General features: G+C 38.2%; 3 protein-coding genes across 3 annotated transcripts; all 3 read right to left on the reverse strand.

Annotated features, from left to right (window-relative positions):
- Window positions 1-670: 670 nt before the first annotated feature.
- Window positions 671-5,101, reverse strand: LOC140316194 (trypsinogen-like protein 3). The gene is made up of 5 exons (XM_072393925.1): window positions 4,658-5,101; window positions 4,427-4,565; window positions 3,605-3,858; window positions 2,296-2,432; window positions 671-2,170 (listed from the first exon to the last, which is right to left on the reverse strand). Exons 1-5 carry the CDS (start codon window positions 4,695-4,697, stop codon window positions 1,964-1,966), a joined length of 777 nt encoding a protein of 258 aa, XP_072250026.1. The 5' UTR covers window positions 4,698-5,101; the 3' UTR covers window positions 671-1,963.
- Window positions 5,102-7,402: 2,301 nt separating this feature from the next.
- Window positions 7,403-8,708, reverse strand: apoc2 (apolipoprotein C-II). Its single transcript, XM_072393931.1, has 4 exons — window positions 8,657-8,708; window positions 8,292-8,352; window positions 7,611-7,767; window positions 7,403-7,509 (listed from the first exon to the last, which is right to left on the reverse strand). The coding sequence occupies exons 2-4, from the start codon at window positions 8,338-8,340 to the stop codon at window positions 7,419-7,421; spliced, it is 297 nt and encodes a 98-aa protein (XP_072250032.1). The 5' UTR covers window positions 8,341-8,352; window positions 8,657-8,708; the 3' UTR covers window positions 7,403-7,418.
- Window positions 8,709-10,822: 2,114 nt separating this feature from the next.
- On the reverse strand, window positions 10,823-12,451 carry apoa2 (apolipoprotein A-II). The gene is made up of 4 exons (XM_072393930.1): window positions 12,296-12,451; window positions 12,119-12,163; window positions 11,380-11,590; window positions 10,823-11,271 (listed from the first exon to the last, which is right to left on the reverse strand). Exons 2-4 carry the CDS (start codon window positions 12,159-12,161, stop codon window positions 11,115-11,117), a joined length of 411 nt encoding a protein of 136 aa, XP_072250031.1. The 5' UTR covers window positions 12,162-12,163; window positions 12,296-12,451; the 3' UTR covers window positions 10,823-11,114.
- Window positions 12,452-13,043: the final 592 nt, after the last annotated feature.

Raw genomic sequence — 13,043 nt, forward strand, 5'->3', positions numbered from 1 at the left:
CACTGTTTTCTAAAGTAACATCCCAGCTACCGAAGTCAACCCCTCAGTTTGCCTTCTGTCTCCCACTGAGGTGAGAAAACATGAAGAGAAGGGGTGAGGACGGGAGAGAAATGCTGTGAACAGATGGCAGAGTGGCCCCTCTGTTTGGGTGATTACGGACACAGCTGTCAGTCACTTTTCATGTAAGTGTGTGTGCATGTGAAAATTTGAGTTTGTGTCTGTGAGCATGCCTCTGACTTCCCCATGTGTTCCCCAGTTCCTTTGTGTTTTGGTAACGTTAGATCGCATCCACGTGTTTATTGCTGTAACATATTTTTGCAAATGTCTTGGTGTGTTTACAGAGTTCAGACAAAATGTAAAGAATGTGGAATTTGGGTCACCTGTCCACACTGAGCTCACTCTCTGAGCTCTCTGTGGCCCTTATGTTTGTATTGTTGGGCTTTACCACTCTCTAGTGGTTATTCATATTATTTGTTCCTTGAGCCCCGGCAGCAGCTGCTCACCATTAGGCAATATTCCCAGACACATCTCATTAAAAGTCTGTATTTGACTAATTTGTTTTCAAAGTTTTTAAAATAATTAAGTGTACTGATTTAGGAAAAGATTTTCATTAAGAAAAAAAATAGTCTGTTTTTCAAACAAAATACAAATTACTCATGTAAAACACAGAAATCAGTTTGTTACATAAGAATTTCAAATTAAACTTACATGATCTGGTCTTTATGTTCAGCGGGATGTAACAGAACAAATTGCACCAAGATAACAAAATAAATAAATTATCCCAGCCCAACATATTCATCTGGTTTACACACAGCAAGGCAGTATGCTCCTGTTTGCTAGATAAGATATTCTGGTCCACACTGGGCCACATATTGAATGTAATGAGGGCACTTGCTTGGTCTGTTCTAATTTTACAAATCTGGGCAACAAGTGCACAACAAGTATTGTTTGATCTCAATTACCAATGAACCAAAAAAGCCAGAACTTCCACCAATCTGAGCCACAATATGAAAGATTAGGCCCTAAGCTTACATTTATCTGAGCAGTGGATATTGTTACTTGCATTATTAATGTGTGAAAGCAATACAAACAGCTGCCTCTTTCCACAACCAGGAAATGAAAATTGAATGAATCTTGTATAGTCATTGTATCTAACCACACGATAAATGTTAGGCTAATATTGACAAAATATTTTACAACATTTACCATCATGCAGCTTTCAGAGAAATATCCATCTCTGTGCAGAAAAGTTGATGTGATCGTCAACTTGTTGCTTTATTTCAGTGCTATTTGATACTCACCAGGTAGTGTACTGTTAGGTCTTTTTTTTTATCGCACTGCAGACATTTTACTCTGAAAATAGCTGCTAGGCTGAAATTAATCAAAACATGTCCACTGTGGACTGTTTAACCAAATGAAAAGCGGATGAAATACTCCACTGAGATGAGGAATGCCCCAGATTTAGATGATAATCTTTGTCGGTTCCTCACAATGAGCAATATCTTTAGTAGTACACACAAAAAATTCACTTGATCATTTGTAAAACTAAACATTTTGTCGACAGCAGTTTCAAGCACAAGGGGTGATACAGCTTTTAGTTAAGGATATGCTGGCATTTTGGGCTAACTAGTGGAGCAAAACAAAGGAAAACAGAAAGATATCAGCAGCTATTAACCAGCTGAGAAAAAAAGGGTGTAGTGATATTTATGACTACAATATAAACTGGATAAACACAATTAATTTATTTTTATTCAATTCAAATTTTATAAAATATATTTTATTGCTTGTTTTCATTCAACAGATTTTCAAGAAACCATATGAAATAGACAATGCATTTTAGTTTTGCTATTACCTAAAGTTTAACTTGCACAAAATTTTAACTGCTTATGAGCTCTAAGTTTTCTTTTCAATGACTGATCATCCCCTGCCAAATGGTGAGGAGCAGTGTTCATAGCAGTGTTTTCTAACTCTGTGTCTCTGCTCTCCGTGTCGTCGTCAGTGGAGGGCGTGTAGTTGTTGGACTGAAGTTGTTCATTATGCTGTTTATCCAGTTATTGTACCTGCAGAGTTTGGTGTAAACTGTGGGGTCTGCTGGGTTCATGCAGCCATGTCTGTACCATGTCACGCCCTGCAGCTGGCCATCACACACCATCACACTGCTTCTATCATTCTGAAGACGGGACAGAAAAAAAACACTTATAAAATTGTGTGCAATGTGAGACGGAAATGCTATGATACTGTAGGGTAAATAAAAAAAGTAAAATCCAAGTTTCTTTGGTTAGTGTCCATGCTCACCAGGCAGTTATCCGTGTGTGCTTGACCAGCGCAGACCATGGTTGGGCCCCAGTACACGTATGGAGGGAAGGTGTTCATGCAAGTCTGATCATCCACGACAGGCACAGTTATACACTTCAGGCGTGGAGAGGAGTCATCTGTTTTTAGGAGGAAAGAGATAGAAAATTATTATTCATCTTTATGTCTGAAATTGTTAGAAAAATTGATATAACACTTATCAGGACTGAGAGTTTCAGGAGGTCCTTTGCCTCCACAGCCACAAGGCTTTTTAACCGTGACTGCTGACATGTTCTTCTCACATTTATTTATTTTGTTCTAATGTACCATCATTGTAAACCTACATGACAAATTTCCCCCACGGGAGATGAATAAAGTATTTTTTTATTCTATCACTCGTAAAATTGCATGTAATTTAAATTATTTGACAAAAATGCTCTTTTATTCTACTCTGAAGGTTGACGGATTGCCTCCTGTTTTTATAAGATCTCAACTGACTCTCAACGTTTGATCACTGACTGGGCATTTTGTCAGGCACATAGTCTGATTAAAGGAGACTGTGATGGAAATAGAATGCCCATGCCTTGCTAGAGCTGTAGTGACCAGAATAATAACAAGTTTTTTATCAAATACATTTCAACTTGCTGGTAACTCCATCATTACCCTGACTCATGGGGAAAATATTAAAGCAGAAGTGCTGTAAGCCTAAATCTACTTTTCTCCGGTACAGAGGTTGTCCTCTACTGTACTGAACTACTTTGGTCATTTTTTGTCCTCTTTCTTCTAAAGAGTGTTAAGATGGATTCAGGATGCATTTGCAACCAACATTCAAAGTGCAAACTTCAATAAGGAAGGTGTCACACATTAACAAAACTAACAAACAAAAAGAAGAGAGACTAATGTTGCTCCAAAGAGTCTCATTACTGTAGATTGCAATGAGCATGTTTGTGTGACACTAAATAGAAAATGATCATCATTGCTGGTCTGACCAAAGCCGGATTTTTATAATGCATATAAAAATGTTATGTGAAATTGCATGAAATCAAGCTACTCAAAGCCTGACTGACACACCCAGATAATGCAGCTGCCGTTTACATCACCCCTGTGTTTATTTGCTCAAGCATGTCTAATAAAGTTTAATTCCTAATAAAGCTACTATACATATGCTGATGGGGCATTTGGATGCCTTCACAGGACAACTTGCCAACATATTTTTAAATATTTAATTGCAGTGGGCTGTCCTGCATCATCTAGTTTGATGACAAGGTAATTAGGTGTGAAATCTATAGTTCCACCTTTAAATTCCACCTACATTGATTTGCAGTGGTGGAGCCCCAGCCACTGACGGAGCAGGTCTCTCCAGGCTGTGGGCAGCGGCTGGGCAGGGGAATGGGCTTGACAAACTGGGTGAAGCGAGCTGGCTGGGCCAGGCGCACCATGGTGAGGCTGTGCAGAGGGGAGCGGTAGGGGCTGTGATGGATCACCTGAGAAATCTTAATGTGCTGCTCCGTGCCTTCCTCCACAGTTTTGTCATGTTCCCCCAGAGACGCGATGGTGTTGTGGGTTCTGCAAAGGATAGAGAAGAGACTTCAATTCATCAAGCTCTGTGGCCTCAGGCAAAAACAGGTCCATGACTGAGGAACAGTACTCTGTGACTAAAACATGAACAGCAGGCTGATGAATAAGGTTTAATTAAACTCAACCTGAGATTTTCGACACCAGGCAACCATACTTTGTCTTTCTACACTTACTATCCAAGAAAGACTAATAGACAACACTGAATAAAACAACAGATCATCCCATCTGACTCAACAATGTTTGGTCACATGTACTGCCATGCTTGTCGTGTAACAAAAATCTGAGCTTAAGAAAAGTTACCAAAAAGGTCTGCTCTAAATGAATCACTGTTCTTAGAGGGAAAACATTACAAAACACACTGAGGGTTTTTAATCCCTTCGGGAAACTGTGAAACTCTGGAGGAGCTCATGAAAGACGTGTATTTAAAAAGCCACGGCAAAACAACTACTGACAAAAAGAACAACATCAAAAGATATTTGAAGGAACTCTGCCTTATTTTGTCACAAATAGCAATAAAATCAGTTTTCAGTTGGCACCATCATCCAATAACACCTACGATGGTTGGCAGTCAAAGGAGGTCACTATCCACCATTCATTAATAAGAGCTCCACTGCAATGTGTTCCACCGTGCAGCCTGACATGCCAAGGTCTTGAATGGGGTTGGCATTCTTTGTTTGCCTGCAGGGGAGATGCTCCTAAAAACCACCAACAAGATCAAAGAGAAATTATCACAGACTAGTCTAATATTAATTTCCTCTGTTTTACACACAACTTGGTAAGTACTGACCTGCAAGCCCCAAAGTAGCAGCCAGAAGAAGAAGATTCATCTTGTTTTTGAGATGCTCTTCCTGCAAGACTGAATGTGCTGTAAGTACTTGAATCAGTCTGTCTACTTTATACCTTCATACCTTTTGGTGATCAGTGGGAGGAACAGGTAATTAATTAACAATCAGCATCATTTCCTACTCTGCCATAAACGTTGTAATAACCTTATCAGATAAACTGGTGACTTACAGATTGTTCAGTTAGAGTGACGCATCTTGTTTCCTGTAACTCTTTGTTAATCTCTGAAAACAAAGAAGACTACATTCAAAGCATAGTTTTTCTTTTCTAGGTGAGTTATTAGGGTTTTTTTTTTATTGCGTGAAGATCATCAAAAACCTGAATAATATTCTTTTGGATTTTAAATTCCAAATTTTATGGCTTAATCTGTTCAAAGGGCATTCAAAAATGAACAACTGTGCCTTAGATAAATGGACAAAGGTTTTGTAATAACAAAAAAAGATAAGAGTTGGGAAATAATTTCCTCCGTATAAAGTTAATATTTTACCATGATGCAATATTTAAAAGTCCTAAGATATTGAACAACTCTGAAACCTGAATACTTGCTAATGATATTATTTTTTTCTTCAGGTCTGATTTATGTAGACATTCTTGCACTCAGGCTCAAGAACAAGTGGGTTAGATTTTCAGCCACTTTATAACCACTTACAGGTGAAGTAAATAGCATTAGTTGCATTTTTACAATGCTCTGGTGAAGAATCTGGCATTCACTTAACTACTGGGGCGATGGTATCACAAGTTGTTTCAGGACAAGCTCTACAGCCAAATCCTAAAAAGGAACAGGGAGAGACACTACATAGAAGACATGGTGTTAACCTGTCTATTAGATTCCAAAGATCCTCATCTGTTCAAACATCAACAGGCTAAGCTGGAACAAGCCAGATCCAAACTCTTAGGACCCAAAGTATCCGCTGCTAGTGTCCTGCTTCAAGAGGTCACAGGGCACCACCAGCTTGTCTGCCCATACCTCAAAGTTCAAAGCTGTCCTGGCTGCATCAAGGTAACTCTCTTTATTCTTTCTGAACATATTTTACTGAGTGATCTGTTTGCCCCTGAATGACTCCAAAACTTCAGCTGTGATCAATGTTTCCATGTTACTTCTGTGTTCTCATTCATTTCCCAGCTGATTGATATTTCTCTACAGAACATAGTTAATGTTCTAAAAACATCCAGTAACAAAACAGTATATCAGTTCTATCGAAACAAGGTTCTCGTTGCATCATGTAATATCCACCGATTAGAAGCAGTGGCTTAAGAAGCACATCAGCTGATAATTAGAGTACCGCAGTCAAATAAAAAATGAAAGAACACTGAGAGTAATTAAAAACTCTGCATATTTAGTTATCAGTCATTGATACTAACATGGTGAAAGAGTTCTCTTACTATCTTATGTTACTATCTGCAGAATTTTACACAGAAACTGGAGTAGACTTTTTGTTATGCGATGCTGAAAACTGCAGAAATTGATAGATTCAATTAAATTAGCATCAGTCTGCATCAATATCATTTCTGTATTTGTTGCCTATTAAGAGAAAATACTTTTTATATACTTTACAAATTCTGAATCCAAATACAAAGTGTAGTTATTCGCACACAGTGTAGACACATCTGCACACGCATTCAACAGCTCTGCTATGACACAGATCTGCACTCTATCAACATGTTGTTGTTTTTTTTTATAGCAGTACTTATATAACAACTGCAGCAGGAGTAAAAGTGGTGTTAGAAAAGCTTTGCCCACACGCAATATATTAGAAAATCCACACGCAATAAGCAGTTGTGCTCTGATTCTCTTCAGTGTTTTTCTTTTGAAACACCAACACAAGATGATGCTTAAAAGCAAATTCATCTCTTGTTTGTGTTGTCCTGCAGCCTCCAAAGCAGCAGCATATTGTGGATGTATGCATGAATTAAAAATCAGAGCACTCTTGCGTCACTTGCTGTCAGAGTCGATAAAACAACATGTTGTTGATTCATGTCTGCTCATATTCAAAATGCTTTTTTTTTTGGCTTTTCATCCAATATTAATTGCGGCTCTGTTCTGGTGATGCCTCTGCTCATGAAAGTTTTGTGTGTCATTGCAGATTTATTCAGACAAAACATGTGATTCTGCACATCTCTGAGCTGACAGAAGGCACAAAGCTGACACAAACGAATGTCAAACAGTGTTAGGTTATCATGAATCAAACACATGCGCCACTTTTTTTTTTGCATAAATATTTTATTTCAAGATATGACACAAACATCTAAATTTAAAGGTGGAATGGCCATTTGAGTCAACTGTGAGAAAATGGAAACACCACTAGGTGGGGTCAGACCACAAGATTAATGCCATTGTTATTTGCACATCTCTCTTGAGACCCATGCAGAAATTTGTGATGTATGGAAGATATTCAGTGCCCCTTGTGTTCGCCAGATTTTTCCACCCAGTTCCTCTGGGTAAGCTGTTGGTTGTTTTTTCTAAGGATTCTTGGTCCTTACTGGGTGGTTATCACTGGTGCAGTGGCTCGAAAAAGCGTCACAAAGAGCACCGTGTCCATTATTTCTGTAGTTGCTGTTTGAGGTCTTGAGACTCCGTATGGTGAAATATGTGATAAGTTCAGAATGTCAAATGGTTCATGGGCATTTCATGTGCAGGTTGAGCATTCTTGTATTGTCAGAAATGGAGGCTGAGGTCTTTGGTAATAAATTTTCCTTTTTTTTTTTTACTGCTCTTTGTAGAAAATGTGGTAAAGCTGGTCTTGCATAATGCCAGCATAGGTGCTTACCACTGTGGAGGTGTCAGTGTAAAGATTCCTGTGGAGACAGAATATACAGAAAGAGAAGAGTTTTGACTGTAAATGTATATCTATTCCCATACAGTATAAATATATTGCATTGCATTTTTAGTATCTTACTTTGCTTTCTCCTCCAACTTCAGGCCCTTGATGCTTTCCATGTATCCACTGACAGTGCCAATGGCTCCGTCATAGTAGGACTTGACCGCTTCTGTGATCTTGGACAGAGTCCCCTCCTCCTCTTCAGCCTGTCTCGGCATACGGAAGCTTTCAGCACCTGCGTGAAAACCGCTCACATGAGTCGAAGGATGCCACATTTGATCAGTAAAACAAGGTAAATGTTTGTTTCTACTCAGGTTAACAAAACTACATAGTTTATCCACCTCAAAAAAAATGTGAAAACAACATGACACACTGGTTGATAGCACAAGACACACTGCATGTCTGAAGAAAGGAAAGATATAACCTTTTAACTCTTCCTCCTTTTTCAGCAAAATAAAAAAAAAATCTTATCAAGCTTCTTTATTCGTTCAAAGAATATTTTTTCTAAGAGTTTTCCTATTTGAAAGATTAGATTTAGAATTATATTTTCTTTCCATATACTCATATCTACACAAGTCATCTTTCATTGTTTGCTAATGAACATGCACTAATTGTTTACATTTTGTTTCTTAAACAAAACTTGTAGCGTTATGAATTCAGACAAATCTGCCAGTTTTATGAATACTTAATTAGCAGTAGCTTTTTTTCCACTTAAACACTTTTATAATTGGTGTTTTTCTCATCTGGGAATACACTTACTTAGTGCAAGAAATGCAACAAGCACAGTGATGACCAGCAGCTTATTCATGGTGATGCAGATCTGTGAATGGAAAACAACAATGAGACGCTTAAACCATAACCCTCTCTTTCCACTAGGGTGAAGCACTGTCATATACTTCCCCACTCGGCTCCTGTTGAAGTATTTATGTTATTTACAGTCCAAACATAATTAGATTTTTCGCCTATGATATAAAAAAAACCCAAATTGTTTCTTCATTTTCTATTCTGTTCAGGCTTTTACCCGGTGAAAAGGTAATCTCCAACCTATACGCAACAAACATGAGCTTTCTACACTGCTGCCCTCTCATTTATTAAAAAAATTAAACAAAAGTGTCTGTACTCACAGCAATCCTCTTCAGAAACGTCTGTGAAAAGAAAACAGAATAGGAAGCACCACCGACCAGAGCTGTTTATATAGGAGTGTAAATATGTTGACTTGTCGCTCTCAGAGCCAAAGTGCACTTTGTGGGAGATAAACCTGCACTGTTGTTCGAAGTGTGTTTGCAGGACAAGTGTGTCACTGAGTCTTGATAAAGTGGACATTGGGACTACATAAAGAAGACTTTTACATGATTCATAAGATAGCTGTATACATGTTTCAGGTCTACAAACACATGAACTGAAGGTGGGGGTCATGCAAGAAACGTCTCCTCTAACCCACTTTTAAACATTCCATAGTCAGCTACTCCTTATTGATTAGATCAAGAGTTTTTCTTATGCAGCACACAGTCGCACCTCCATTAGGAGGTACTTGTTAGTTGCATAATAAGGCTGATGTGGTCATGGCAGTCAACAATGGTTCTAAGTCCGATTAAGTTGGTCCTAAGTCTGGAGTCTGGTGAACACGTCATTCAAGCTGAATCAGGTTACGAGACATTTTGACCGTCTGGACTACAATAAAAGACCATTTCTTTGGTGTTGGGAAAGAAAGACAAAGTCTAAAAAAAAACTCACTGTTTGACTCAAATATAAGTGAAAACTATCTGTTTGTGTCATATGATTTGATTTGAAAGGAAATTGTTTGTTTCGTCCTTACCGTCCTTTCGTCCTTAAAAGACATCCTGATCAAAATTGTTGTTTACTTTGGATTGGTTTGCCTTTCTGGCCTTGAGACGGTGGTTATATATTGAAAGCAAATATTTGGACACTTGGATTGGGTTAATAAGTACTAATGTTTCTTACTTGCCATCGAGCAGAATTTTGCGCCCACGATTTTCACACCATTCAGAATTTGCGTAATTTCACGAGAAAATCTCGACCTAAATTGCGCAAGATTATAATCAATTATGAAATCTTTAGATGTAGTTTTCTGTTACTTAAGAGCACATTTTCATCTGTTAATCAACTCCAGCTTAAGAAATGTATTGATGTTATTAATCTGTAATATTTATGAATTGTAATAGGGTAAACTTTTTTCTGTTGTACTTTTCAGAGAAGAAATCCATATTTCCACAGGCTGCATAAAAGATGGTGAGAAAAATATTTTTTAAAGCACAAAACTATAAAGATAATCAACAGTGCAATAGCTATCATTAAAAGCTATTTGGAAGCATCAAACATTAATAATGCAGGTTTTTTTTTTTTTTTTTTTTACACTGACTAGGAGACTAGACCACAAAGTCTCACTTTTGATGAGACGCCAATCCAGGCCCAAGTAAACATTGCCGCCTGTCATGTGATCCAGCCTCACATGTCATGTTGCTTGTGACCTCCGAACTTGGGTCAGTTTGAGTCCAGCTGCGGGCAGCAGCGGGGTTCAAATTGTCAGAGAGCTTGTGGTTTTGATTCGGTCCAGCTGATGACCCGGCTCTGTTTGGTTATCATTGAGCTGCATAAAGGCTTCATCAATGTTGGCTGCAACAATGGCACTATACTTTACTATTACTATAGTAATAGTATACTTTTATTGCAAAACAGTGTTTTTTTTTTTCTTTGACTGAAATGCCCGAGACGGTGATAAGTGACATCGTGAAAAAGTGACACACTCTCCACATGCTCTTGCACGATATACTATCCATTAACTGGTAAGACCTATCAACACTAAATAAAATCCCACATTTTTTGACTCATAGAAATTTGACAACACTAGTTTAGCTTAACACTTTCAGTTCAAGCAAATTATTTGGCAGTATAATTGCATTCTGTTAATGTGTTTGTGTCACTGAGATGTGTTTTAACACATGAACATGCAGGGTTTTTTTTTTCATCATTATGAGGAAAAAGGTTGGCTTGCTTGGCATTTATGAAGCCAGAAATCCAAGTGTTCTATTCAGAGCAAAGGTGGCAAAATATGTTTATTAGTGTCTGCAGTGTGAATTCTTTCTTGAATCTTACATTTTTAGTTTTATCAAAGCTTAAACTATTTATAAATTTATGTAATCATGGATAAAGAAATCCCATAATGCTCCAACGGTTGACCTTCAAGTGATAGCAACATATTTTATTTAAACAGTATTTAATCAACTGTTGAAATAAACCTTCATTGTTTTGATAAAGAAGCACACTTCAAATCACTTTTACTTCATTTTATTATTGAACACACACACACTTACATACACAGTCACGCATACACACTTCTGTTAGTGTATCAAACACATAATACTGCACATGCAGAACTTACACAGATGGTGTTGACATGTTTGCCAAGCTTGTAACTCTGCATGATTTGACAAATGCATTGATTTAAAAAGGGACAAATAATCTGCATTTTGCATGTGTCCCCTCAGCCTAAACTGGTGTATATACTATGAGTTATCATCTATTACAGGCTTCTGACAGGTAGTTTGCTTCAGCTGGTCATCTTTACTCAGCGGGCATGACTCCATCGAGGACAACCTTGATTTGGTCGATGGCATCGCTCAGACCGGTGCCGACGTGGGGGCGCAGGTACTGTTCGTACAAACCCAAGAGTGATGTACGGGCCCTATCCACTATGGGAGCTGCCTCTGCGCCAACACCACTGCACAGAAAGGGACAACAAATTATTTAAAGCAATACACAAGTTTAAAGAAGTCATAGCATGGAGAGTGAATCTTCACTGGATGTGGAGTTCTTTGTGAAAACTCACCTGGCAACCTTGGCGATGGCTTGCAGCTCAGGCCTGCTTTGCATAGCCTCCAGCATCTCTTTAGCAACCTGTCCTTGCGAGCTGTCTCCGACGGCAGTCTGCAGCTTGCTGTAAGCGTTCAGCAGTCTCTTGTAGAACACAGATTTCATTGACTCATATTTGTCAACAAGTTCCTGGGATGGTGCAGGAATGTCACACAGGCTTGTGGACACTGGGATGAAATAAGAAGAGTAGGACTTTATTTTCCAAACTATTTCAGTGCTTTTTGAATAAAAACACAACTGCTGACAGATTAAATTATATTCCTTTATTTTTTTTCAAAGAAAACACCACTTTTAAGTCTTGCATTGGAGAAACTTTGTTGGGGTGGTTGTGTATAAATGTGAGTTAGAAACAGTGGAAAATCTGCTTTAACAAGTCTTTAATGTGTCAAATCTGACTGCTACAATTAATTGTAGTTTAAATATAAGCATGCATCTTGCATGTCAACCACATTTAATGCAGTTTTGGGGCAGCCATGCTGCATTGTCAATTAAACTGTTTCAAAACAGACAGATACATTGAAAGCATGTTATATTCAGCCTTTTTTCCATCAAGGAATTAACCAATTCAAATAACATGATGAGAAATAATTAAAGCTTCTTCTGTTGCCTCACATGGTTTCCTATAGTCCTAACCATGCTTTGTTACTAACAAAAACATGCACAATTATTCAGATAGCATTGAAATGTTGTCTTACCCTGCAGAACGAGGACTAGGGCAAGAACAAATTTTGCGTTCATCTCTGAAACAATAGAAAAGAAAGAAATGCAGACATTGAAACAAAAAAAATTAGATGTCTGAAAGGTTTGGTGTGTGAAATAAAATATCACAAGTAGCTTTAGACAGAAGCTGCTGCTGTAACAATTATGATTACCTGCTAGTATGCTGGATGTACTGATCCGAGAAGTGACAGTCTTCTCTGAAGGCGAGTTGTCTGTAAACTAGAGCTCACATCTGGACAAGATGATATAGGGGGCGACTGCAAACAAACGTCATCTGATGACCATACACACATCTACACACACACGCTTGCATACACGCACACACACACATACACACACATGCATACTTTCACCTTAACAAAGTTCAGTGGACATTACCATACGTGTATGTGTGGAAATATGAGATTGTGCAAAGTACCTACATGTAAGTTTATCTGTATTCATGGCAACATGCACTCAGAGTTCTCCTGATAATACAGAAGTTGTGTGTTTACAAAATGTCATAGTGCACGTATGTTGTACTAGTTACATCATGCGTGGCCCAGAAAAAAGCAAACTTTGAATCAGCTCATGTGTCATTACCTGCCTTGATCGAAGATAGTGTTGATTAAGTCTTTCTCATCAGCATTTCTTTAACAGCATGGAGATTGGAGTCAAATGCTCAATCATCCCTGCATTGTCTAGACCAGTTGTGTAAGATCCCTGAGGCTTCACCTTTCTACCTCATAACCTTCGACACACTGGATGGAAGGTGATAAGTACTCGTTTTCATAATGTTTTCTCCTTTCGCCTTTTCTACCTTTTTGTTTCCCATCTCTCACTTTTTTTTGTCCATCTTAACTTTTGATGAGACTTAATGATCTCACCAAGGGCCACACTTATAAACCTGTCAGTACAGAT

The sequence above is a fragment of the Leuresthes tenuis genome, unplaced genomic scaffold (genome assembly GCF_036924035.1).
Source record: "Leuresthes tenuis unplaced genomic scaffold, fLeuTen1.0.hap1 SCAF_10, whole genome shotgun sequence".
Classification (NCBI taxonomy): Eukaryota; Metazoa; Chordata; class Actinopteri; order Atheriniformes; family Atherinopsidae; genus Leuresthes; species Leuresthes tenuis.

Coding starts and splice junctions, on each gene's coding strand:
- LOC140316194 (XM_072393925.1), bottom strand. CDS start 4,697: ATGAATCTTCTTCTTCTGGCTGCTACTTTGGGGCTTGCAG. Junction 4,566..4,657: donor TGCTACTTTGGGGCTTGCAG/GTCAGTACTTAC, acceptor GGTGGTTTTTAG/GAGCATCTCCCCTGCAGGCA. Junction 2,433..3,604: donor CTCCACCACTGCAAATCAAT/GTAGGTGGAATT, acceptor TCCTAAAAACAG/ATGACTCCTCTCCACGCCTG.
- apoc2 (XM_072393931.1), bottom strand. CDS start 8,340: ATGAATAAGCTGCTGGTCATCACTGTGCTTGTTGCATTTCTTGCACTA. Junction 7,768..8,291: donor TGTTGCATTTCTTGCACTAA/GTAAGTGTATTC, acceptor GTTTTCACGCAG/GTGCTGAAAGCTTCCGTATG. Junction 7,510..7,610: donor AAGTTGGAGGAGAAAGCAAA/GTAAGATACTAA, acceptor CTGTCTCCACAG/GAATCTTTACACTGACACCT.
- apoa2 (XM_072393930.1), bottom strand. CDS start 12,161: ATGAACGCAAAATTTGTTCTTGCCCTAGTCCTCGTTCTGCAGG. Junction 11,591..12,118: donor CCTAGTCCTCGTTCTGCAGG/GTAAGACAACAT, acceptor ATTTCATCCCAG/TGTCCACAAGCCTGTGTGAC. Junction 11,272..11,379: donor GCCATCGCCAAGGTTGCCAG/GTGAGTTTTCAC, acceptor CTTTCTGTGCAG/TGGTGTTGGCGCAGAGGCAG.